Genomic DNA, 27,814 nt, shown 5'->3' on the forward strand with positions numbered 1-27,814 from the left:
CGTAGTCAAGACCTCGTGTCAAGTCTCAATTCTGTTATTCCCTAGCTATGTGAACTTAAGTAAATCACTGAAATTCTACGTTGAAACTCAGAATTCTACAAAATGGAGATAATGAAGTAACAGTTCTTACTGGTGGATCTTATTGGTGGGTCTTCTTGGTCGATGAGGGGCATTATGCATGTAAAGGATAGCAGAGTACTTGGCATACAGTCAGCACTCCATGAATACTCATTATTATGATCTAATATGAAGAGTTCTGTTTATTATTACAAACTATCATCTTAGTACTGGCAGCATTTTCTAAAATAAAATCAATATTGAAATAATAAAAGTTTATGAAATGATGGGGCACCTGGGTGGCTCAGTCGGTTAAGCGTCCGACTTCAGCTCAGGTCATGATCGCACAGTCCGTGAGTTCAAGCCCCACGTCAGGCTCTGTGCTGACAGCTCAGAGCCTGGAGCCTGCTTCAGATTCTCTGTCTCCCTCTTTGCCTGTCTGCCTGTCTCTCTCTCTCTCTCCGTCCCTCCCTCAAAAATAAATAAACATTAAAAGTTCATGAAATTAAAACCGGAAGTCTCAAAGTATATGACAGCACGATTCTGAGATGGAAAAAGCTACCACTCACTTGAATATCAAGTTTTTATTCACAGTGCCTGCGTATACGTGAAAATGTGCTAGGCACTAAACAAAATTATCAAGACATAGTCCCTGACTTCAAATATAAACAATCAAGCAAATTAACTCTACTGAGTGGGCACAAACAGTAAAACCTCCAACTTCAGTCATTTTCCCAACCAGACACAACTACGGTCTTCATTAAGTTCACCTCTGCTTGGGGGTGCATGGTGGTGAATATATGCAGAAGAAGCAGTTTGAAAAGAAATAATAAGCCTGACAAATCAAATTTAGAATGACAAATATTCAGGAAGAAATGAGCTGACTTTCCACCCTCTTACCTTCTCAAAAAACATTTTTGCTATCTTGGTACTTGGTAGAGAAGCAAAAAAAAAAAAAAAAAAAAAAAAAAAAGCCAGAGATTCAGAAGAGAACTCAGAGTAAAATAGTACAGAAACAAATTCTAGGAGACAGGAGTGAATTTGAAAGTTAGAAAAGTCAAAATAATTGCAGGTGAGCTTAAGTGAAACATGTTTTATTCTACGTTATATCATGTGCCTAATTCCTTAGAAACCAAACAACAGCCATTCTTAAGACTGCTGATCCTTACTTCTTTCTAATCCTTAGGTTTCTAAAGTTGAAGAAGAGGGAAAGAATAGCACAGAGTACAGAAGGATTTTGTATAATACAACAGCCAACATTTTGCTACACGTTATCTTAGAGCTCGGCTTCAGATCAACTCTTAGAGTCACAGCTAAATCATAATCCTGGTAATCTACGGATTCCATTAAAAAAAGTAACTTCTAAGGGCGCCTGGGTGGCGCAGTCGGTTAAGCGTCCGACTTCAGCCAGGTCACGATCTCGCGGTCCGGGAGTTCGAGCCCCGCGTCGGGCTCTGGGCTGATGGCTCAGAGCCTGGAGCCTGCTTCCGATTCTGTGTCTCCCTCTCTCTCTGCCCCTCCCCCGTTCATGCTCTGTCTCTCTCTGTCCCAAAAATAAAAAAAATAAAAAAAAAAGTAACTTCTAAAACTCCTAACTAAAGATCGAGAATACTTCCATTGGCCACTGTAGGAAACCTGGAAACCTAATTTCTAAAGTTTAAGAAGCATTTCTTTTTCAGAGGTCATGCTATTTGAAAACATCTTTTCCAACTTCACAATAGGAAATGATAGCCACTTGTGTCTATCTCAATACTTTCTTGCCATAACACCTATTGGTAAACTCAAGCCCTAGAAAGACCACAAAATTCCCTGCTACTGCATCCATGGGCTCTTGCAAGCAAAATGAGTAGAACAGCCTATTGATCATAAAGCAATATAACAAATACATATCCCTAAAAAAAGTGAAGTACTTTTCAATAATACAAGCCAAAAACTCAGCTCATATGTACAAAAGTAGGCCAAGAATTTATATATTCTACAAGAATAAAGAATATATATATTCTTCAAGAAGAGGCTTTCTTCCTGAAGTTGGGAGGAAAGAGGGGGAAACAGAGACATGAAAAAAAAAAGTTATCATACATTCAAGGTATATATCTCCATGTTCTAATAAACACCTGCCCAGTGTCAGCCATACCTCATCCAGCTCTCACTTGCACTACCCAAACTTATGAAGTTGAAATGCAAGCCATACTTTTTATTGTTTTTCCTCTTCCACCACACTTACGACATATGGAAGGTATCTCAGGAAACAGGAGTTGAATTCTACAGGAAAACTCTTGATTGATCAAATAATAGCAAAGGTAGATGTAATTGGTAGCCAAAGATAGGTTTTAATATAAAATAAGCAGTTTCTGATGGTTCTTTACCTACTTAACTACTCCTCCCCACAACAAAAAGTGCTACAAATATTTGCTTATATTTGCATGCAGAAAAGCTTCTGCCACAAATTTCCTAGGACTCTTCTCCTTAAGAGTCTCAAGCCTCAGCCTCTGAGAAGACAGATCCTGAATCAAAATAAAACCAAAAAATAAAGATGAAGACCAGAAAGAAATAGGAAGAACAAAGAACATCTAATAACTTCTTACTTGTTCATTCCACCTCTCTAAACTTGTTTAGCCTCTAACTCCTCTCTGCCATGATCCATTGATTTGGCTACTATGATAAAATATTCCCAATCTCTCTAGGCAATTCTAATTTAGACAGACGCATCCTGACATAGTTCTATTTCTTCCTCTATGACCCAGATGAAACCTTTTGACAGTCCTTGGAACCCTCAATTCCTCCTTCTAAATTCCTGCTCTGTGGGCCTAGTAGTTATGGGTGGAGACAAACTATGAATAGTATTGTGGAAATAGGGGAGTTGAAATAAAGGAATTCCAGTAATTGGGCTCCCCTCCATCAACATCAGGCTATTTTTCTTTATTCCCTACGGTATTTAACAAGTAAAGTAGAGAACAATAGGCTGACATATAGATGAGAGGCTGTAGCAAAGAACTACCCCCAAACTTTTTAGGAATACTCCTATCTTTCCACTGGTTGTAGGTACTTAAGTCTGGAATGTATCTTTGGAAGATGTCTTGTGTGTGAGAATGTATAAAAGATAACACCTTGCAAAAGTCAAACATACAGATTTAATAATGTGCAACTAATGAAGATGGTTTATAAATGAAATACCACCTACACATTTAGTTCCCTAAATATATTATGATATTAATCATTAAAGTTAGGTATATAAGTACAAGTTTTCCATATGTGGAAAAGTAAATCTGTTTTTAAATTAAAGAGAAATTATCACTCTAATCCTTAAAAATAAAACTATTAGGGTATAATTCAAGTGTAGCTGCTCATAGTCACTGAATAAATTTAAATTTGATAAAACATTTAAGTTTCAACCAATGCACCTTTGTTGAAGCACATTTAGCTGAAATAATTTTGAGTCTGGTTTATTTCCATCACATATAGTACATTTTTCCAACAAGAGCATGTACATTCAATATAGAACATTTCCAGCAACAGTTACAGTCTTTCTAGTTTCCTTTCACAGTATATTTTAGTGCAAAGCACTGGGAAGGGTAAATGTTTTTCTAGCTATAGAAGCATTTTATTATGACCTTGTGGATCTTCAACACTTTAAAATTTTTACAAGAAGTATATAGATGGACAGGGTCCCTCCTAAGTACAGGTATGAACCTATATAAAAACATGGTATGTTCTCTGCTGTACCTTTTAAAATTATAATTTGACAAAAATTACTAAAAAATAAAATATTCCCTAAAAAGTACAAAATATTGATACACAAAAACCTGCCCAATATTTCATAAAGATAGATGTACTTCTGTTTTTCCTAAAATCTTGATTACAAAAATGGACAAGAATTCATTATTTTCCAAATTTTACAGTAGGAATCAAATATCATCTAAAGTAGTCATTTAAGATTTTACTTGGGAGAAAAAACTTCAGGGTTTATACTCCCATCTTCCTTTTTTAGCAATATTTAAAGAATTAAACTAATATCATAAGAAGTGGTTGTGCATGGATTGTCTGCATCCATAAAATATCAGTAAGCTATTTACTACCTTCATACTAACATTAGTAAATGTGTGGTCTTTAAAAAAAAATATACAGAAACTGAAAAATTAAGTTGCATCTATTATTAAAGTGCTTTGTATAAAATTTAAAGAAAAAAAGGGGAATGTTTAATTTTCATAAAAACCTCAGATGTTGACAAATAAAAATAATGATCCATGGACGAAAATGAACTGGAACTTTCTGCTGAATATATTTTAGAATGAAACTTTCAAACATTTAAGTGCTGGAGAACAAGTTAGAAATAAATGAATGTAAAAATAATTACAAATACTTAGTAGGCTAAATATTTATAATATGTTGATACTAATTTCTCTTTTGGTCCTAACATACACTCACTAGGAAATAGATCTGTACAATTCAGATGAAAATTTTGCCAAATAAAGTGAAACAAAACTAAAGTCACTAAGATATAAAGTCTCTGTCAATTAAAAATCACCAGTGGTGATATATTCTTCAGGTTGTTGATCGCTTTAATCAACAAATTGTTTGGAAAACAAAATTTGCAACATTTTTGTAGGAACTGCAGACCAAATGCACAAGGTCAAGGGTGGTTAGCTGATGGACTGTGATGACAATATGTAATGTCACAGCTACTTGAAAGTGCTGGAAGAGGCAGTGCCTTAGAAACAAGTGGTTAGATGGTTATTATTTTAGTCAGAAAACAGCAGTTACAGTCGAATATTTATGAAAATGTTTTTCCTTTTTTTCTCATAGTACCATTTGAAGACGTTTAGTGGTTCTAACACCAATTTAAAGTCTTTCCACAAAAATGAACTCCAAACCTTTTCGTACATCACTTGAAGTTATCTGAGGAGAAATGGGAATAAATGAACACTTTTGAGTTTACCAATAAAACCTTGTTTTAAAAATTATACAACAGTAAATCACTTCTAAAGGATGGTTTCACCTCAAGTTTCCACACAAATAAAAACATGTGTGATACTCAAATCACAACATTTAACCTACTCAGTACTCAAACTAAGTATACTGCCTAGAACCTGAATCCCAAACTAATTTAATACTAATGAAATATATTAAATGCCTTAATACAGGGGACACAGGTACTGAAGGTAAACTTTTAAAAATATAGATAGACTTGCAAAAACAAGTAGAGGGAGTCTACTCCTTATTTCATATTGCATTTTAAAAATCTACATTTATTCCAAAACCTTCTAAAAAAGTAATTTTTTTTCTTTTTTCCCAATAGGGATTTTCCTTTTCTTGCAACGCACAACCACAAAAAAAGATTAAAAAAAAAAAAAACAAAAACAAAAACAAAAAACCTACTTAATAATATTAACTATGTTGAAATGATCACAAAAAGTCTGTTTAAACAAAAAGGGAAAAGTAAGATTTTGAACCTAAATAATCACTTTTTCCACAGATCAAAACTAAAAACAGTAACTAACACACACTCCTAAGGAGAAGGAAAAAAAAAAATCCAAACTTTTGTTTATCAAGTTCCCCCCTTTGACTGGAAGCACTATGTTAAACATAAATAATAAATGCTAATTGTTCTAAATTCAATTTGGGGATTTTCTTTTTCTTAGTGCAGCACTTTATTTAGCCGTCACAGATTAATTTTTACAATAATTACAGTGCCTCAAAAGACTTTTTTCCTATAATTATCGCCTTCACAAATTCATTCTAATATATTTAACTTTTCCTACAATGTATTCATTAGTAGACTAAGTCACTAAATCAAATTAAACCTGTGCAAAGTTAGTAAAACAGAAGACTTCTATTGTAAACATAAGCCAATATAAACGTATATATTTTACAACATTGAGAGGAAAGCACTGACCCTGTGCCATCTACCTAGAACTATAATGCATTGTCCTGTGGAAGATAAGTTCTGAAGTTAATTTTTGTTCCCAAGCCACTGGAATAAAGGTCACTGAAGAGGTAAATGCAATACACACATTACTCTTGCAGTTCCCAATGCCATAAGATATATGGAAGCAAACATGTATTAAAATGGAACCAGCTATAAATTATGGTCAAATGATTTTTTTTAGTTCGATGGGGGGAAAAAAGCAAAACTCTGTAACTGTTCCTCACCAGACAAGAGCCTTAGATCTTGTACTTCGGCCTTTGGTTTTGTTTCCTTCAGGTGAATTGGAAGCATTTGCCTTATGAGTTTTCTTATGATGTTCAAGATAAGTCTTTTTGGCAAATGCCTTTCCACATTTATTGCATCTGTGAAGAGAAAAGTTTTTTGTGACTTTTACTTCAATACCAACGTCAGCTACTTCATACTTTTTACTAGGAGAGTTAGAAGTGCCATCATGTTTTGAATCACTATGTTTTGCCTCATCCCTCGAAGGGCCTCTTTTTGCCACTTTATTTAGAACAAAATCAATGGGCTTCTTTATAGCTCTGATCTCTAAACTGGCTGTTATTTTCCCAAGATAGCGGGATGACTTTTTATGAACCACAGTTATATGTCGTATCACATCGCGCTTCCGACGAGTTTCATAAGTGCAAAGAGGACACTTGTAGAATTTAACATAAATGTTATTCCCATCTGTGTGCAACTCAATGTGTTTAGTCAAGTTCTGTTTGGAAGTAAACTGACGTTTACAAAGTTTACAGTAAAGTTGCTTAAAGTCAAAGCCAGCTGAAAGTTTTGGTTTCCTGGTTTTCTGCTGGCCACCTGCAGCAGACGGACTAGTTGATTTAGGGCTTTCAGAGTCTTGTTTAACTTTATTTTTCTGTGCTGCCGGTGTGTTCTTTTTTTCATTTGAATGATTTGTTCCCTTTAATTCATTCTGTGGAGAATGGGTAATGGAAGGGGGTGAAGATTCTACAGAATCTGCTGGTTCAACTTTAACTTTTATTTCTGAACTGCTGGCAGTATTATTAGGGCCTTTCTCTCTTTTAGAGTTTGTTCCAGAAAGAGTTATCTTGTGGACAATTTGCATATGTCTTTTAAGCATTATTTGTGAACTATATTTCCTCTTGCAAAGGAGGCATTTGCATGCAGTTAAATTGTATTCAGCCTTTGAAGACGACTTTTGTTTTCGAGTCTTAAAAGATTTTTTAGGAGAAACAGAATCCAGGAACAAAGGTTGCCCAGGCTTTGTTGCTATATCAGGAGTAATTGAATCCCTCCTTAGTCCTCTATGAACTTCATCAAAATGCCTCCTTACATTCGCTTTTGTAGCAAATGATTTACAACATACTGGACAACTCCTACTTAATGGAACTAGAACATTCTTACTGCGTCCTTTAGAGGACTGGTTTGGATTCTTTCGTGTTTCAATGTACTTTTTTAGTTCTTCCATCTTTTTCTTGTGTACTTTTCGAATGTGACGACGAACGCCTCGTCTGGAATTGAATTCTTTTCTACAAAGACAACATATCAACTGGTGACCAAAATCAGAATTGTCAGAAGTTTCCAAGTCAGCCTGTGATTCCTGAGGTTGCTCATCAGATGTAGGTGCAACTTCATCTGCAACAATCTCAACAGGAGGGGGCTCTACAGTTTCCACCTCTGTATCTATAACTGGTACTGTTTTAGACTGTTCAGTGCTAGTTTCCTGTATTTGAACTTCGGTTTGTTCAGGAGTACTGCTTGACTCTGTGACTTCAGTAGGATTATCAGTCCTTGAAATATACTGAAACACTGCATTTTGATTAGTTTCTATGGGTTCTAGCTTAATAATATATTCTCGCTTGTCCACACTTGGATATATGGCTTCTAGGAGATCGTTTATGGCTTGACTTTGTTTATCATTTACATCAGGAAGGTCTGTTAAGAAAAAAAACAACATTTTAATCTGAAATAATTAGCCTACTCTAGCTCTCTAATATTTAAAGTTGTATTATGAACTTCTACCTTAAAACTTATTACATTACTGGTTTGTATTTTTTTATAAGAGCATTATCTACTTTTCTGTATTTTATAATTTATACATTTAATGTAGTTTTACAAAAATTAGTATTAATTAAACTAAAATTAATTTAAAATCTCATCATGGCACACAAATGTTAAGGAATAAATGCAATCTGAAGAGCTACTTCCACTTCTAAGTGCCCTTAATACACGAGTGTCCTAAACAATAAAAAAAGTATTTCAAATTTTTAGTCTAAAATTTTTAGGCTCGCAAAGGCACATCAAAGTTCTTACAACCCAAGATGGATAAAACATCATGAAGAATGTACTATTCTATATAAAAGTGATTCTTTTTTTAGGAAACATAACAGCAGTCCTATTAACTTAATCCATAATAAATAATCTAGTCTACTTGTATAGACATCTGATAGAATTGGAAAAGAAAAATCTGTACGATATAAATATGAATGACATGTATAGAAGTGCTAAACTCAGTCCTATTCAATGTTTTCTTAACATGACACAATACCATTAAAGCAAGTGATTAAAAACTATAGATTTTTACTCAAAAAACAGAGCTAGTTTTATTTGTACAATAATTACATCCCTTATGGGAAACCAAATATTCCTATTATATATCCCAGAACTATCTAACACTAGTTATGTTTCCACACACAACTCTAAAATCTGGCCACAAATACAGCATCAAATCTGGCTATCCATTTAGAAATCAAGAAATGATTCACTATTGCTCTTCTAGTGATCTTCCTAATTAAAATGGATAAAGGAGTGTCTACAGGAAGGATAACACTTTCACAGAAGTATTTCTAGAGTGAGTATTGCCAAGAGAAGTACACAATAATCCAACAAATCCATTTATCTATATGTCTAAAAGTCAACTCTACACTAAAAAATTGCAAAGAATAACTATCAGAAATAACTAATTTTCTACTAGTACTTCAATTATTAAAAGGTCAGGTTTAAAACTTATCCCCATAGACTGCCTTTTCATTTATATCTCAATGATTAAAAACAAGTATAGCAAGATATAACAGTGGTAAGAAAAATTTCCAAATAGAGGAATTTTTGTTTCAATTATGTGCTATAATATACTTTACATCAGCTTCATGCTAGTAATTAAAGTGGTACTTTAGATATTTGGAGTTTTCATTTCATTCCCATCCCAAAAAAGTTAAATTGAAAAGTACACAAAATCTATAATGCAACTATAGTATCAAACCGAGAAAACAAATTCTGTAAATTTGCAAGTCCGCAAAGAGTTAAACCCCTGAACAAGACATAATGAATGTAACTTACTTAATAAAATATTTTAAGGAACTTGTACCGGTTCTTTACAGCAAGAAAATAATACCATTATGTATACTGCGTACTTAATCGTACATGGTCGGTATACTTAATCCAACAAACATGTGGCTCCACAAAGACATTATTAGCCTCAACCTGCCTCTGTCACATAAAGCTATTTCAGATCTCAAGCTAGCCTATAAGACAATCTAATTTCTGATAAAATGACTAATCTATAAATAAATTTAACTGAGAACAAAACTAATCTTCAAACCAAGACCCAGAAAGAAATGGAAAGATTAATATTTTTTAATGCTCTTCACCATCCCCAAGAAATCAACTCATTTACTCATTCTTTGCCCTATTTCTAGCCTCATTTACTTAACAGTAATCTTAGTAAATTAACAGTCATATGTAAAAAGTTGTTAAAGAAGTGAAAATGAAAAATATCAATAGTCCCTTCAAGCACTCATATTTTAACTTAGAAAAATCCTGAATATATACTATCTGGTCTACATAAACATTCAAAAACAATACCCAGTATTTTAATACAAATAAATATACTCATAAATCGAGCCTCCTATATCTTTAGAAAAACCGAAGCAAAAAGCGCTCATATGAAAGCACCTATCTAAGAAAATGAATAAAACATTAAGTCGAGTGTTTAATTTTATTCTCCATCATTAAATTATCAATACCATTTTAACACAAACATACAGCTACAGGATATGAATACTTAACTAACTATAAAATGCATAACTGAATATATGAATAAAACTTACTGTCATCCATCTGGAGACTTGGTGGGCAGTAGAATTTTTTATGGGTAATTAAATTTGGTAATCCTCTGAAGAGACTGCGGCATAATTTGCATTCAAAAATAGTGTCCACGTCTTTTAATAAAATATGCTTAAGTTGTTTAGTTCCTGAAGGAAAAAAAAAAAGAAAACACAAAAGATAACTTTAACATGCACTTTTAACTGGGCAACCACTGTTGACAATCCAAAGTGCAATTACTCTTTGAAAATAAAATACAGACATTGCCAACTTCTACCATAGTGTATTCGGAACTAAGTTATAAACTAAATTTTAAGCAAAATCGCATCATCATTTGAATATTATGACAGCTAAAACTGATATTCTTTTTCTAATTCAGCAGCCAATCAATTCTTAGGATATCCCAACAGTCACTCAAACATCTGGTTGATCATCACAATGACCTGGGAATAAAGATGTACATGACCCCTCCAGAGATTCTGATTCAATAGATCTGGAATGGGAAAGAAGAATTAAACATGCCCCTTCCTCCCCTACCCCCTTTACTCCCTCCCAAAGTATCTGGCTGGTTCCTACAGCTCTCTTCTGCAGTGAAATGAAGATGGAGTTCTGTAATACATTTTCCCCTGATTCCTTAAAGAAAGTCAGAACTGTGTCCCAAGACTGCCTGTGACTTTTTTAAAACCCAAATTACTTCAGGTTCTAGGCCAATATGGAATTCTGGCCATTGAGTGTGAGAGTACAGAATCCTTATCCATAACATGAATTTTGCTTAGGCCTCTTGAGACCACTATACATTTATTCAAATTCTTTCTCCCTCAAAAACTCACTTCAAGTACAATTAATTAAATACTGATAGTTCTACACTTTAAACTAACTTAAAGCCTGTCTTCCCCACTAGATTATAAACACCAAAGCAGCCAAAACCAAACCTGTCTTATTTACAACTAAAGTGTTCAGCTCTCACAATGCTCAATAAAGATAAGTTGAAGAAATGCCACAGATCTAGGGAATCCAACCATTATGACAGAAGGTCAAAAGGCAAGAAAAAAAAATAAATGGCAACAAGCATCTAATCTTTAAAGTAAAAATATCCGCCAGGAATAAAACACAAACAGAAGATCTTTTGTCATTATTTCCTACAAGGTTTTGCCACAGGTAAATTGACAAAATTGATCTGCAGTGCTTTACTAATTAATTATCTTTAATTTCCTCAAATAAAAAAGATGATAATGATATTGACTTAAACTAAAGAGGGAAAAACAAAAGTGTCTTGAAAAACAACTTTAAGGGGCGCCTGGGTGGCTCAGTCGGTTAAGCGTCCGACTTCGGCTCAGGTCACGATCTCGCGGTCTGTGAGTTCGAGCCCCGCGTCGGGCTCTGTGCTGACAGCTCAGAGCCTGGAGCCTGCTTTGGGTTCTGTGTCTCCCTCTCTCTGCCCCTCCCCCGTTCATGCTCTGCCTCTCTCTGTCTCAAAAATAAATAAACGTTATAAAAAAAAATAAAAATTAAAAAAAAAAGAAAAACAACTTTAAGACTATCTAGGTGCAAAGTGTTCTATCACTCAGCAAGCACTTGACACTCTGTTAAGCTCTGGGACTACTAAAGAGCAAACACACTTTAGTATCCACCTTGTAAAATGAACAAACCAAACCAAACGTATTTTACAGAATCATGAAAGAAAACATGAACCTAAATCCCAGAAAAATTAAATTACACATCTGGGTTTCTACTGGAAAAAAAATATATATATAATGAAATTATTTCCACCATTTCTCGAATTCAAATCAGTGTTTACTGCACTAAACCATATTACCACAAAATCAGAAAACACAAATTTAAAAAGATTCAGAGGACAGCTTGAGTATATTCTTTATATAAAAGTAAACTCACACACACACACACACTTTATTCCACTTCACATTACAAAATATATTGACAATAGACTGCTAACATATTTAGTTCATAATCTCCTAAGTGACAAACTATGAGAGGTAGACTAATGATAAAAATATTTTAGATAAACCTCTCTACTTGATCTACCTATAATTCCCAAGTACGGTTAAGTGTAGTAAAGTAAAAAGAAAACATAGAAAGTTTTTGCACACTTCAATTCTAAATTAAATTACCTGCTAGACCCATACTAAAGATTCAATTCTGCCTTTAAAGATAGTCAAAAAAGATTGAAGAGCAATGCAAAAATAACCTGAACTAGGTTTAACGTTAAGAATTCAGTTGAAGATTTAAATAGAAAGTATGAGGTTATACATAAAAAAGTTACTGCTAAAAATATAAGACTGCATCCTTAAATCAGAGCTCTCACTTTGTAAGATTCTCTCAACCATAAAAAAGTCTATATCTATGTATAGATTCTTATTTAGTCCTAGTTATAGAGCTAGTTATATTCAGTAGAGTGTATATCTGCTCCCAATAAACATCCCCCTAAAACAAGTCTCTAGCTCTAACCTGAACCAATCAATCTTAATACTCATTCACAAATGCTCCCCCCACCCCACCCCACCCTACCTACACACATACATGCACACACACATCAACATGCACATGCACAGACACAAACATGTCGTGTTGATCCAGGTACATCAAATTTCTTTCAGAGCCACAGGTTCACCAATTTCTCGCTCTCTCACTTTTCAGGCCTTCACCTAGGTTTTTCTCTCTGCCTATAACAATCTTCCATTTCCCTGGTCTGGCTCACTTCCAGCAATCCTTCAAATTCCAAGTTAGTTGTTTCCTCCAGGAAGCCTTCTGATCGCTCCTGTTTTTTTAAGAATTCTTCACCCCTACTCCCATAGCACACTGTACATCTATACTATATTATTCCACTATCTTGTAATTATTTTTCTGTACTCCCATTGAAGTGGAAGCTCAAAGAGGAAAGAGAAGGTATCTTTATTCTTCCCACTGTATTCCCAGCCCTCAGAACCATGCCTGACTGATGTTTGTCAAATGACATATTGGAGAACTCTATGTTAAAGAAAACCTTCTCTATAAATTAAACTTTCTTTTAGCCTATTGTAAAGTTGACTGGGAAGTCAAGAGACTTCAAAGATTTTTTTTTTTTTTTAATGTTTCATTTTATTTTTTGAGAGACAGAGCATGAGCAGGGGAGGGGCAAACAGAGAGGGAGACAAGGAATCCAAAGCAGGCTCCAGGCTCTGAGCTGTAGGCACAGAACCCGTAGGGCTTGAACTTCACCATGAACGTGAGGTCATGACCTGAGCCAAAGTCAAACGCTCAACTGACTGAGCCACCCAGGCGCCCCTAGACCTCAAAGAGTTTCTAATTCAACTTCTACATTTTACAAATGAGAAAAATAAGAGGTCATCCATTCCATAAATACAGACAACAGAAGTTTTTCCCTAAGTTAGCAGTTGCCATTTAAGGTTTTATTGTTTTTCCCATGCGGTCATAATGGTCTAATCAGCTACTATTTTCTTATTGCTTTGCTCACTAACAATTAGGCACAGCCAATCAACTCTGCCTCTGTCAATAGCTAAAACTTTCTACCACCTGAGACAACAACAGACATGGTCATCTAAACAGCAACATAAAGTTCTTCCACAGCTCTTGATTCAAAAAGAGCCAGGGTATCTTACTCCTAATTATTCCTTTTCCGATATTAATAACTTTTTCTTGCCTCAGGTTTTAAAAACTATCTTAGGATGCACTATTTACTGCTTACATAGATCATTAATCAGTATCCTTCCAAAAAACCAGCCCTCCAAAGGGTAAGTTTTTGATGCCTAGAAATTAGCTAATTAGTGAATATTTCAGATTCTCATAATAGGTGCTCATAAAAATTACTTAAACCTCATCAAGGATTTAGTCATGTGCTATTCCTTAATGTCAAATATTCTGTATGTACTGAGAAAAATGTTTACAAGATTTTTTCAAAAGAAATCAGTATTCAGTTTTACAGTAGGGTAGATTGCACTCACCTTACATGATGTGATATTAATTATAACTCTTCTGTGCTAGAAAGATAAGCTTTCATTTTTTTCTTAATATATGAATATGTTGGTCAATGACCATTTTAAATTGTTTCAATAATGGATTTTTAAATGTTTACGTATTTATTTTGTGAGAGAGAGCATGTGTGCATATGCACGCACGTGGAGGAGGAGCAGAGAGAGAGAGAGGGGGACAGAGAGAATCCCAAGCAGGCTGGGCACTGTCAGCGCAGAGCCTGATGCAGGGCACAATCTGTGAGATCATGAGCTGAGCCAAAATCAAGAGCTGGACACTCAACCAACTGAGCCACCAGGCGTCCCTAAATTGTAGCAATAATTATTTTGAAGTGGTATACTGTTTGCTTTATTGATGATTCACACATGAGCTCAATCTTTTTTAGCATGACTGTTTAAACACAGTATCATCTCAACACTGCAAGCAAATCCATAATTTGTGTCAAAACTGATTTTCAAGGCCGGTATACAAAGGAAATTTCTAGCTGATCTTCTCTTAACAAAAGTTCTCGAAGGTAAAAAACAGGGAAAACTTAAGAAAATTTTAATTATTATCTTAAAACCAGCTGGTTAAAAAAAAATTACTAGGTTAATTATGGAACACTGCCACACACTACAATAAATTCATAAGTAGAATAAAATTATTCTAGTGCCTACTTGGTGAATCTTTTAGTTTAGTATAACAAACATTTACTGAACACCTATTAAATATTAGGTCACAATGCTATTCACTGGAAACACAGAAGTGAAGGATCTGATCTGTGCCCTTAAGAAATTTCCAAACTAATATAAATGACTGCTCTCCTAGGAACACAGCCCCAGATGATATGCCTTGAAGAAGAATGTAAGAACAACAAATCAAACAAATAAATCTACACCTTTCTTATTCATCCAAAAAAATATCTAGTCTGATTTTAAATTTCCTACAGTTGTTATGTAACAACCAAAAAACAAAAACAAAATCCATGGCACTCTCTTATGTATCTATGATAAATCATACTTCCAAGCTAAGTTTTTGTTTGCAGAGTCAGGACTGAGGGAGGCATCACCATCCAGTCACAGCTTACACTAAATACAAGTAATGTTGCTTTAAATAGTACAAAAACAAAACAAAACAAACTCTTCTAAGAAGTTAAATGACCAAACCTAAACTTAAGATGATAATGGCAATAGCAAATATCACAAAAGCTAATTCTCATTTTTCACCACAATTTACTCCTCCTTAAGATTCAGAAAAGATGCCCTTCCTTGCACAGTACTGTATTCTATAGGCAGAATCTTTTTTCTACGATATTATATATTACAAGGATTCAAAAAAGGGTATCAACTTCATATTAAAGACCAGTTTTGAATACCAAACTAAATAATTATCATTCTCTTTTCTCTCCATTTTTCTGTTTCTACCCTTAGGATATTCAATAGCTCCTTTGCCTCTAGCAGAAGGCTGAGAGACTAAAAAAGACTATTAAGCTCAATCAAATCAATTTTAATAAACGTCTCATGCAAGTACATCTTTTTGTTGTTGTTGCTGTTACTTAAAATTCTGCTTCAGTTTGGGGAGAGAGATCAGGAAGGAAGGAAGCTAAAAGTGTTAATAGAAAGGAGGAAATTTGAGGATGCCAAGTCACACAGATTGATCCTAGAAGAACCAACACAGCTAAGGCAGCACTCAGGCAAAAGGCAGGGCCCAGTCAAGGCAGTACCAGAAGCCAAGGATTCAGAGCAAACAGTATGTCTCAAAGTCACCCAACCATTAGGGATTTCAGAGTAGAAAATCTATAGTCTGGAGCAAAATAGGCAGCCTAAAATAATAAGGCATCTCTCTACGAACAGATGTCAAACAACAGTGAAATGTACTGTTAAAGCAAAAATACATAACAGGGCGCAGAGTCAGCTATTACTCATACCGGGGGGGAAAATGAGGGCTATATGTATAGACAGCCTTGGAAGAAAACACACAAACCATGTAGCAATGGTTGCCTGAGCAAAGAGACTCATTTTTATATTTTTTATATCCTTTTGTCCTTCATTATTTTTTTAAACCACAGGCATTTATGACTTAATCCAGTAACATTATTTATTCCAATATAGGAATATTACTTAATTCCAAAAAAAAAAAAATCTACTCAAATTAATTTACAAGTGAAGCAGCCAGAAATAAAGAGATATTAGAGGTCAAGAAGGATAACTTAAAGCCAGCAAAACAGTCCAAAGCAAAAACTGAAGTGTGAGGCAAAGAGAACAAGTCAAACCTGATCAAGCAGTCAGTATAGCACACAGGGGGCTGTGGACTTGAAAAATGAGAGAACTCCTTCCTCAGCCTTTTATGAACTTCCAGCTTGGGTAGGAATTCATATCAGATCATAGACAGTCCAGTGTAGGCTGAAGAAGGTGAGTCACTTAGAGATGACACAGTAGCTGAAGACAACTAACTGAGCTTAAAGATTAAGCTAGATATCCTAAGACATTACTAATACCCAACCTGATTTAGTTTCTACAGGTTAACAAGAGCAAAAGCATGGACTTCAGATGGTTCTTTAAATGCAATGTGTGTGACCCAGCTGTAAAGGAAAGAGCCTAGAAAGAAATGAGTCACTGAAGGTGTGGTTGGGAGTAGAATGGAACCAGGAGGAACTTACAGGGTGAGAATGGATCTTGGTCCCTAAGTCATGCGGGCCAAGCTTCCATTCTATCCACCCCAAGTTTCAGTCAGCCAGGACCTGGATACTTCAGTGCTAAAGAGCTATCTTAGTAGATTTTAGATTACACAGATATGTGAGAGATTACGATCTTGAGGAAATTAAAATTGCTTAGTACTGAGACGCGTTAACGAAGTAAAAAAAAATCTCTTTTTTTAAATACAGAGTTTCTTTGTATCGCTAAGCATATTTCTAAATCACTTCTAATTTAAATTAGCGGGTACCTTAAATTTATAGTACTTTCAAAATTTGCCTAAATAAAACATAACTCAGAAGGCAAATCTGCTGGGGACATTAAAAAAAAAACATTTTACCCATTTCACAGACCCTTTTTTTTAGCTCTGATTGTAAAGAAATAGCAAACACAGAAAACAGATATGACCACAGTGCAAAAGAAAACAATTTCATTTTTAAATATTTACCTTCCACAGTTAAACACAGATTCTAAACAGGATCTTCTTGGAATGGGATATTTTACAAGACAAAGCATTTATGAATGAACCAAGTATTACTTAATCAAATAAGACTATAATAAATTGAAGTAGTATAAAATAACCTTATTAATTTCAAATTCTGGGTTTTTAAATTTTATTCAAATTTTATTTACCTAACATAGAGTGCAATATTGGTTTCAGGAGTAGAATTCAGTGATTCATCACTTGAATTCAATACCCAGCACTCATCACAACAAATGCCCTTCTTAGTACCCATCACCCATCTAGCCAACCTCCTACTCACCTCCTTTCATCGACCCTCAGTTTGTTCTCTACCATTAAGAACCTCTTGTGGTTTGTTTCCCTCTCTTCTCTTCCCCGGCCCCCCACGGTTCATCTGTTTTGTTTCTTTAATTCCACATATTAGTGAAATCATATGGGATTTGTCTTTCTCTGTAAATTCTGGATTTTAAAAACCTACAGCAAAGAATATAACTAAATGTGAAAAGCTATTATCTTCATTTCCAGGAGAAAGTGCAAAAGAATTATTTCTCTATTAAAAGTAGCTAACAAAAACTCATACTACAAAAACTAACCATTCTCCTGTTACGCCAGAAATATATTATAAATACGGCTCCTAATAAGTAAAATTGTAGTTGTCTTTACTAAAGGAAAATCTGACTCATCAGTTACTTCTGTTAATGAAGGGCAACTATCAAAAGTAAAAAAAAACAAAAAACATCTTTAAGTAGGTTTACCACCTATTTAGGTAAACCTAAATAGGTTTACCACCATCCAACATGAGCAAGGCATGTGTATACGCTCAATACTTAACTAAATTAAATATAAATAAAAGCAATGCCATAAGGACTGTAGATGAAAAGTCCAAGAAATAGATATTATAAAGTCAGAAAACCTTTTTTATTTTAGATTAAGGAACAATCTATTTCTTAGATCCTAAAATAAAACAAATAGATGCCACTTCTCTTTACAATGACTTAAAAACAAGCACCTCAAAGAATTTATTAACACAAAACAAGTTACTACATATAAATTATCTTTTCCTTTGAATCTTAGAAATTTTTCATTAAAATAGTAAGCTTTAGAATAATAACAAAAGATATTCTAATCTTCTAAGTTTCCATCAGTTAGGTGTCCCATCAATCATGTGTGTTTGCTTATTTATATCTAACTCAACAGTCTACGACGTCAAAGAAGCCAAATCTACAAAAGGTGGATAAGTGGATTATAAGAATCAGAGCAACCTAAGATCTTACTGATAACATAGTTCTGACAGTTCTCAATTATGTATATGTAGCAAGCAACAACTATTTTAAAGCATTGGATTGCACCTGCACAAGTACCCTTATTATACATGCAATTACTGTAATAATCTAATAGAAAGAAAAGCTAAACACTTGCATCCAAAGATCCCAGGGCTGGAGTAAGTATTTTTCCTATCTTGTGCTCTATTTAAGATATTGAAACTCCAGGGTTAGGCCAAAGAAGGGGAGTCACATAAAGAGTGATGATAAAGTAATTAATCTAAGATAAGTGACATCTCAGACGCTGTGAATAAACAGTCTACTCTGCCAATGCTTTTAAAGACCCAGTAGAATTCACCTTTGAGAGTTTATAAAGAATATGCCAAACAATAAAAATAAATCATTAAGAGGCACTTTACCAATAAAAATACCACATATATTTCTTTATAATAAACAAGCTTATTTCCATATTAATATATAATACATAGTACTGAAAAAGAATCTAGATCAAGTCAATATTCATCCACTTTTTTAAAATATGGCAATTAAAAGTATTCTATAAAACCAATGTATACATTTTAATATTAAAAAAAATTAATTCTAAGGATTTCTAGGTAGTTTTTAACTACGATGTGAAGGTTGAAAAATACATCCTAAAACATTCATACCTGATCGAAAGCACTCAATTATTTGCTGAATACCAGATTTGGATGTCTGTAGTGGTTGCTGTAACAAAGGAGCATCTCCAGGTTCCAGGATATAAACTACATGGAAGACAAACACCCACCCCAATCCCCACAAAAAAAGGGTTATTTAAATCATTTACTATTAAAGTAAAACAATGGTTTGCTACAATCATGTTAACGATAATCACACTTGTTTGTATATATTTCACCAGCATCTTTGTAAGGCAAAATGAAATAATGGGAAAAAATAAAATTACCCTCAATTCAAGGCTAAATTAAAGCTACGTAAGGCTTCAAACACAAAGATTTACTATTTTGGTATTACTTAGTACCTATTTGTCATGTCTGCCTTTTTATTCCCCTTGAAGAAGAACTACTGTATTTAACCAAAATTCTAGGGCAATCATGGCCTAGCCACATCTCATAAACCATTCCAAAACCCTCTGGACAATCTAGTACAAATGTACAGGCAATTATGAGAGCAAAACTCAAAAACCACTGCCTAAGGAAAGAACTAGTGAAGTGCACAATGATAGATGTTCAAAAATGTTCACTGCACCACTCTGTAGCGCTGTAAATAATTCAGAAAAAAATTCAAATTTAAAAGTCTCTCAACAGGAACCAGACTAAATAAACTATGAAATATCCCTACAATGGAATCTTTCATGGCTGTTAGAAAGCATGAGCTAGATCTACATATACTAACAACAAAGAACGTCAGTAATAGATTAAGCAACAAAAACAGGTTGTGGAATATGATCTCACTCATATTAATGTGTATTTCAATAAATACAGAAAGAAGTTTAACGTACACGTGTGTATGTACAGATGTTAATATAAACACAAAAAGTCTGGTGGGATACCAACAAAACAAGGGTTCTGTCGGCGAGTTTTACAGGGGTGATTTTCACTTTCTGCCTCATACTTCACTAGTGCTTCAGAGCCTGCCTGGGCTTTTAGAAGAGTGCATGCTAGAAAAAACACATTTCTATAATGAGTAAAAATAATATTTCCACTTTAGAAATAAATTTTTTCATTTTCATATACAAAGGTCTCTTCCAAAATTCTCAGGTTCACAGTGTAATTATGTAATAAATTAGATTATGATAAAAAGTAACTGCGAAGGAAAACTGAGTTTTCCCATCAGATACCAAATAAAGACATGATTGTGGTACAAAAAACCAGCCACTTTAATTAACTCTTTTTTCAATACGATATAATGTTCTACTCAACTATTACCATCTTAAACCCAGGATCGTCCAGTCTGTGGGAAAATTAAAAGGGAAAACAATGATGTGTGCTGCTACTGCTTCAGGACGTGGTCTTGGACAGCATTTAGCTTTCTGGTAAGGGGGCTAAAGCTTGCTGTGCTCAGTATATAAACACAGCCTTAGATTCTCTTTAAGTCTTCAAGTCTGGTGCTCAGTGGTCACCAAACGGGAGGGACTATGTCTCAGGACTAAGTGATTTTATTAAGTACACTTTCCCAATTTTAAGAGATACTCTAGGAGTATTTTAAATGAATCACCCACAATTCACTCTGAGAACACTGATATTGGTAGTGTTCTACCAATTGGTAGTCCAACTCTAGACTTGGACTTACTGCACCAAATTTTTTTTTCTGACATTTATTAGATACAACTAAGGCAAATTAAACTCTCTGATCTCTTTTTCATCTCTAAAATGGGAATAATAAAAGTACCCAAATCACAGGGTTGTATGAGGATTAAATGAGTTAATGCAAGTAAACTAGTTAACTGGTTAAAACAAAGCCTATGTTATAGTAAGTGCTCAACAAATGTTCTATCACCACCACCACGACCAACATCATCATGTACAAATCAACTGCTTTCTGACACAAAAAACTGAAAAATTGTCTCCAAAATCTAAGAGAAGGAGAATTCAACCCCTTAAAGATACAATAGCAGAAGTTTGTAAATAAATCGATGATACCATTTATTGGGATTAGATGGATCTCTTTTCACTATTTGTACATTATAACATGGGACAAAAGTTTACAAAAAAATAGTAGTTAACTACAAAAAGAGGGTAAAAATTTTGTAGTTGTAAAGAATCAAAAGCATCAAGGCTTGGCTCTATAAGTGACAAGAAATCTAGAAAGGGACAATAAAAAAACAGTAATGAATAAGGAAGGGATAAGGGGAAAAAATGGTAACTCGTCCTGAGAGTCCCCTTTCCTCACTTAAAAATGCTCCAGAAAACTTTCTATAATACATCATCTTCCACTTCCACATGACAACATCTGATTTCAAAGCCAGAGCAAAATTTTGTTACCTAATCACCTTCAGAACACTGCTACCACGAGACACATCAACGTGTGTAAGAACCCCAGGGTTAGCTAACTTATCCAGATACATCCACTTAATATACAGATCTGTGTAGTTCCCATTGTAAAAAAACAAAACAAAACAAACAAAAAACTTCTTCACTTGAAAATACACTCTCAACCCTAAAAAAATTTATATATTAGTACTTTATAAAAGTTTCCTTTCATATATCCCATCATCCCTCCCAAGATCAGTTTACATGACCATTAGGAAAAAAACCATCATCACCCTCCAATCAAAACACCCAAACACTCAGAAGTTAACATCTGTCTTTACATCCTTCCAAGAACACATTTCCCAGAATCAAATACCTACTTTTGCAACAGTCTCTCCTAGCTTAAAACGAGTGCTTTAAAAGATCTTTCGTCTGGCATTTACCTACAAACAATAGAGCACAGGAAAGTAGCTGGAGGGTGGAGAAGGGAACTGCAGAGAAGGGGAGAATACATGACGAAAAGATATTGTCCATGTATTAATAACTGATGGGAGTTGTGTGTCGGTTATATCAGGTTCCTTATACCATTCTACTTCTGAATGTTTGAAAATTTCTGTCAGGAACATTCTTAAAACATAACTAAAAAAGTACTTCACATACACTGACAGGCTTATAACACCACCCTTCACTACGAATTGACCATCCTCTCAAGGCCTCCTCAGGAACACAGTGCTCTCATCCAGGAACCCTCCCCCACCCCCCACCCCCATTCATAATTCAAGAGAATAGACCTCTGGTAATTGGCCATTAGAAGAATTTCTCAAACACCATATTATCTTCTTCCCTCCAACTGAAGGCATCTTCTTTCAAAAACTATCACATCATAACATATTCCTCTTGGTACTGGAAATATCCTCCCACTCAGCACGTAACTTCCTCTGAAATAATGACAATTAACTACTCTACAGGTTAACAAACTTTTAGCTTTCCACCAAAGTAGTCTTTGGAAAGTGTTTAATTCTAGCTAAGAAAGCAAAGAGACGCTAACTACTTTTGACCTGGTCACTGAAAAAGTTTCTCACAGAAGAAAGTTTAACTTTTAAAATTAATGCAACTTAGATGATTTGTTAATGAGGGAGAAAAAGCAAAGAGGTTCCAATACCTATTAAAAAGTTCAACTGTGAAAAACATCTTTCAAAAGACACTGAAGTCTCTAGGAAACTTTAATTATCAGAATACACTAAATAAGGTACAGCCACAAATTATCTTATTTACTTTATATCCATCTCTTCCCACTCAAAAGTTCTATAAGGGAATGACCATATCTGTTTTGTTTGCCACTTACATCCCCATTGTCTTGGACAGTACCTAGCACCTAACAGGTGCTCAATAATAACTTGTCAAAGAAATAAAGAAACAAAATGAACACATAAACTTTTTCCTAAATAAGAAGCTTTAATAAAATGATTTCATTAACTAATTCAACTTAAATGACTTGAAATGTTTTCAAAAAAAAAAACACAAAAAACAAAAACAAAAAAAAACACCAAAACTAGAATAAAAGGTCAGTAGAACACAATTATAAAAGGCATTCACAGCCTTCTACTTCAAAACTAGCAAACTCCAATACTTAGTAAAACATAAATGACACACAAAATATGCAGTATGGAGGGGTGCCGAAAATTACATAGGTCAAGGACAGTTGAACAGAAACTGGGTCCCATCCTGGGACTATTTTATTAGCAGAAGTAAGTTATTACTGATTTCCAGCAAGCCAGTGGGGGGGATGGGTCACAGCAAATTGTATTCTCATGTGTACCAAAGTTTTCTGAAAATGGGAGTTCTTCCTCTTTACCACTACCATTTTTTTTTCCCATTAGTCAAAAAAGTTCACTACTTGAAATGAAGTCTACTGTGATATAGGACCAAGTACACTGGAGCAGTTAAAATACTCCAACAAAAAACAAGCACAAGTGTAAAAAGTTCTAATACCTTTTAGGTCAAAAATAATGATAAACACCTGCCTTTAAACTAGAATAGCCTCTGTCTGGTCTGGTCACATATGTATTCAATGATTCCCTTGTAAGTTGTACCTCTATATGTTTGTGACAAAACACATCAAACTTCTAATAACTAGAAAAACTTAACAGTTTATATGCTCCATTTATCAAAGTTTTCTAATATTCTTCATGAGACTCAAAAAAGGAACTTTTTCATTCCATAAATCCAACTAAAAACAGTTCCACTGAGTACACTATCCTTATGGATCCTTAAGTAAAAACACTTATGTATTCTACCTAAAAAATCAGCTTTTTTTATTCTGCCATACACTGTGTTCTGTCCAAAAAAATTTTTAAAGGCTGCAGTGAGCAAAAAGCAGATTCTTCCAACAAGTTGAGTTTAACAAACTTTTTAGCCCAAACTAAACTCATTTTTTGGCTCTAACCGCTATTCCCTGATAAAAACGCATAAGAAACTTTAACTTTCAAAAGTTTAAATGAATCCACTTTCACGAAGACAAATGCTAGCACTCTATTACCTATTTTCTCCTTTCTCTTCAGTTTGAAACATTCAAAGGGCAAGGGGGTATACTACTAACTGCAGGCTGCCTTGAAAGCAGGAAAAGGGACTGAGTGATTGATCTTGTGGAAAAGATTTAAGGTGACACTTGCAGTACTTTTTTAAGGGATCAAGCAGGGGAAACCTCTTGTTTGTACAAGCTTTTAGTTTCATAACTAGTTTTATGCTGGGGAAAATTATAGCCTGCTTCCTTAGCAATGACTTCTTGGGCAGGAAGGAAACACAAGGCAAAGTGACCCTGACGGAGGGCAAAGTAACTGGAGAAGAAAGGAGTATACCTGGTTCACAGCATCCGTGATGATGGTGGTCAGTCTGACAGTATTTGTCCCTTAAAGGCATTTTCAGTGGGCGAGACCTACTTTCCTTTCACTGTAAGAAGCTCTTCATTGCGGCTTGGCTGTTGAAAGAAGCACAAACCCGTCACTCACCCTGAACTTCCTGGGGGGGCTCTGGTTCTATTTTCCAGATACGTTCCCTCCACCCGCGCGCTCCGTTTTCCCTCCACGGACCCGCACCTTCCTCTAGAGCTGAAAAAGAAACATGCACGAAGGCTTCTCCAGCCCAAACTCCCGCACAGGTTCACCGCCCTACCCGGAAACGCAGCCCGGGGCGCGCAGCGCAAGGCGAGGGCCTGGCCGGCTGCGCGGGCGGCAGCGGCCTCGCCGGCCCGGGCGGGCGCGCGCGGAGACGGAGACGCGGAGCGCGGCGGGCACGGCCGGCGCCGGGGCCCGCGGGGCGGCGGGCGCGGCGACAGGGGCGACCGAGGTGCGACTCCCGCCGGAGGCCGGCCCTCGCCGCGCTCTCCCGCCACGCACGTGCGTTGGGGTCTCTCCGGCGGAGCCCCCGTCCCCATAACCAAGTGCGCCCAACTTACTTAACTCCTAGGGCGGGCCGGCGGGCAGGCGGAAGGAAGGAAGGCAGGCCGGGCAGCCGCGGGGACAGCCTGGCGTGGGAGGCGGCTTCGGGCCCCACCTGGCGCAGCCTCGGCGGACCACGCGAAGGGAACCGGGGTTCGGGCCCGACGCGCTCCCAAAGAGTCCCCGCCGGCGCTGACGCGGAAGCGCCACAGCTCACCACGTCCCTCCGCGGCCCGAGGCGACGGCGACGGAGGCGGCGGCTCACGGCGTCCCTCCGCGCTGTGGAGCTGGGCGGGCGGGTGGCGCGCGGGCGCAGGCAGTTGACAGGAGGAACCGCCCCGCAGAAGCCGCAGCCGCCACCGAAGGAGCCGGAACCACAGCGGGCAGGACCTGGGCGCCCCTCGCCGGGGCAACGGCTGCCGCCGGAGCCCGGCTCCCCCCAGCGCCGCTCCACCTGCAACGGTCCCTCAGGCTTTTGGAGAGGGCGGGGAAGAATGGGGGTCCCCCCCCACCTTGGGCCTTTTTTGGTAGTAGTTGTTGTTTCAGGAAACTTTATTAAGTCAGTCTCTCTCTCTCTCTCCGTCTCCCCCTCCCCGAAGAGCCTGAGCTACCGCCGCGGAGCGGGTAGGAAGGGGGAAGCAGAGACTCCCGCAGCGACAGGGAGCGACTGACTGACCCCGGACGGAGATGGGGCGAGGGCAGGAAGTGACAAGCTCTCCGAGTGGGTGGGGGGAGTGTGGCCGGCACGCCCGGGAGCGCCGCGCGCATGCGCCCGGCCGGGCGTCCGGGCCTGTGGGGAGGCTACGCGCCGCGGCCGGGCCAGGCGAGGGAACCTTGGCCGGTGGCCCTCGGGCCGCGACCGGTGTCCCGGGCCGGCCCCTCGTACGCGCGTCCTCCTGCGGGCCGACGGAGAGCCGAAGCCCCGGGTCGTTTGTGCCCGGGAGACGGACGGGCTGATGGGCGACCAAACTGTTGCTCTCGCTTTTCTCCTTTGAGTGGAACCAAACCTGGGAGGGTTGGAAAAGCACGGGAATGAACTGTAGGGAAAGGTTGGCAAATGGGTGAGCCGTAAGTAGTGGTGACTCCGAAAAGATTGTCAGCACACTTATAAAATGGTAAAAGCCGATTTTTAAAAAAAGAAAAACCAACAATTTTCGCAGCGTGCCTCCCAGAACTCGGTGGTTTTCATCAGGTCTTTGGGAGGAAAACTAGTGGTGGAGGATCGGCATGGACTGCAGCGGCACTGCGCTTCTGGGACCTGAAGGCGAAGGTGCGTCACATGGGCAGTATGCACTTTCCCTCCTCTTCGGCGCCCGCGTCCTGCTCGGAAAATCCCCGAAGATCGAGGTCGTCTGTCAAATTCCGCAAACCCGTGTGGCCGTCTCTTGGGGCAGGAGAGGCTGCCTCCTCACCGCCCAGAACGGAATTCTGGTTCTCCAAGCAAATACGTGTCCACCGACGGTCGGGAAATTTTAAGGGAGAAAAAAGCCCATTCGCATTGTTAGCTCCTCGCGCCGAAATTGTCGGTTTGCTGGGTCCTGAAAGAGCAGTTTAGCAGTAGGTAGGATCAGTGTGTATTTTGGAAGAGCAAACTGTGGCTGAAATCTGTTTTCAAAATGCATAGGAAAGTTTGTGGTCGGTCCAGTAATTAATTGATAAACTTGTTATTGTAAAAAAACTGAACGGAGCATCTGCATAGGTCTTGAACGATTGTAGCAGCTTGATTATACGGGTGACAGGAAAAGGAAGGAAAGCGATCCACCTTTTTAAAGGAATTCCAGGTACTGTACATTTACACACCAGTCACATGAGTGTTATGTTGGATCATTTTTTTCTGTGCCATTGTCAAGAAGCATCACACAACGTCAAACTAAAATGTAATGCCACAACTTATATGTAAAAGAAATTATGGTACGTCCATGTGACGGTGTTTGTTATGCAGCCAATAAAAATCATTTTGTGTAATATTTAATTGTATCCAGTATACTTAAGCGTATCGAAAAAAATGTGACACCTGAACAGTAATTTTTAACATTGGAGTTCTTTGGTAAAATTTAAGGTGAAATATTTTCATTTTCAGAGGATCTTTTCCTACTTTTATAAACACACTTAGCACAAGTTAAAAAATGAATATACAATTTTAAGTTGCCATAAACCTGAAAAGTCACTGCTTCAGATATGTGAGTTCTAAATGTTTGCTGACCACATATGAGTAAAGAATGGTTAGCTTCCTGAGTAACCTAGAGGGTAACCCTGGTACTAGAGGGTCCCCAAAACTGCTTGCTAATAGAATAAATTTTAAACAGTTTTTCAGAAATTAGAATTATGGACACGATTGGAATGTTTGTGTGGGTAAAATATTGAACACTGGGTAAAAGATTGAACACTGAATTATAGAATTCTAAATATAAAAAGAAACCATGGAAATTATCTTGTAAACCTTATTTTGTAAGTGAGAAAACAGAGATTAACTGATTTGCTGAAGGTAACAGAGTAACAGAGCCTTCTGTAACAATACTAGTATCCAACATTTATTAATTAGTGTATTAAGCTCAAGAATAACTCATTTAATCCTATCAACAATTCAATGAGATTTGTTATCCTTTTCATTCTACAGGTAGGGAAACTGAGGCAAAAACATACAGCTGACAGACAACTGAGCCAGCATTTGAACCCAAGCAGTATGGCTCTGAAGTTCATGACCTTAGCCTTTATGCTGTATTGCCTATTCTGTGTTGCCTACACTATATCATAGCCATTTTTTTTTTTTAATGTTTATTCCCAAGAGAGCAAGCGGGGAGTGGCAGAGAGACAGGGAGCAGCGAATCCTAGGCAGGCTCCATGAGGTCAGTGCAGAGCCTGGTGTGGGGCTCAAACTCATAAACCACGAGATCATGACCTGAGCTGAAATCAAGAGTTGGACGTTTAACTGACTGAGCCACCCAGACGCCCCTCCAC

General features: G+C 36.9%; 1 protein-coding gene across 4 annotated transcripts in view; it reads right to left on the reverse strand.

The window, feature by feature from the left end:
• Positions 1-25,542, reverse strand: part of ZNF800 (zinc finger protein 800) — a 47,825-nt gene extending 22,283 nt beyond the window's left edge. For 2 of the 4 annotated variants that reach the window (XR_004343306.1, XM_030308361.1), the window contains exons 1-5: positions 24,874-25,542; positions 24,278-24,396; positions 19,119-19,214; positions 10,072-10,215; positions 6,208-7,900 (exon numbers count right to left, since the gene is read on the reverse strand). Coding sequence is in view for 3 of the 4 variants with exons in the window: in XM_030308361.1 (XP_030164221.1) it covers positions 6,208-7,900; positions 10,072-10,215; positions 19,119-19,214; positions 24,278-24,338 (1,994 nt within the window). In the remaining variant the exon portion in view is untranslated. Of the gene's footprint in view, positions 1-3,169; positions 4,954-5,377; positions 7,901-10,071; positions 10,216-19,118; positions 19,215-24,277; positions 24,397-24,873 lie in introns of those variants that run through there. The other 2 variants (XM_030308359.1, XM_032592440.1) reach the window with 2 other exon arrangements.
• Positions 25,543-27,814: the final 2,272 nt, after the last annotated feature.

Source organism: Lynx canadensis, chromosome A2 (assembly GCF_007474595.2).
Source record: "Lynx canadensis isolate LIC74 chromosome A2, mLynCan4.pri.v2, whole genome shotgun sequence".
NCBI classification, from domain to species: domain Eukaryota; kingdom Metazoa; phylum Chordata; class Mammalia; order Carnivora; family Felidae; genus Lynx; species Lynx canadensis.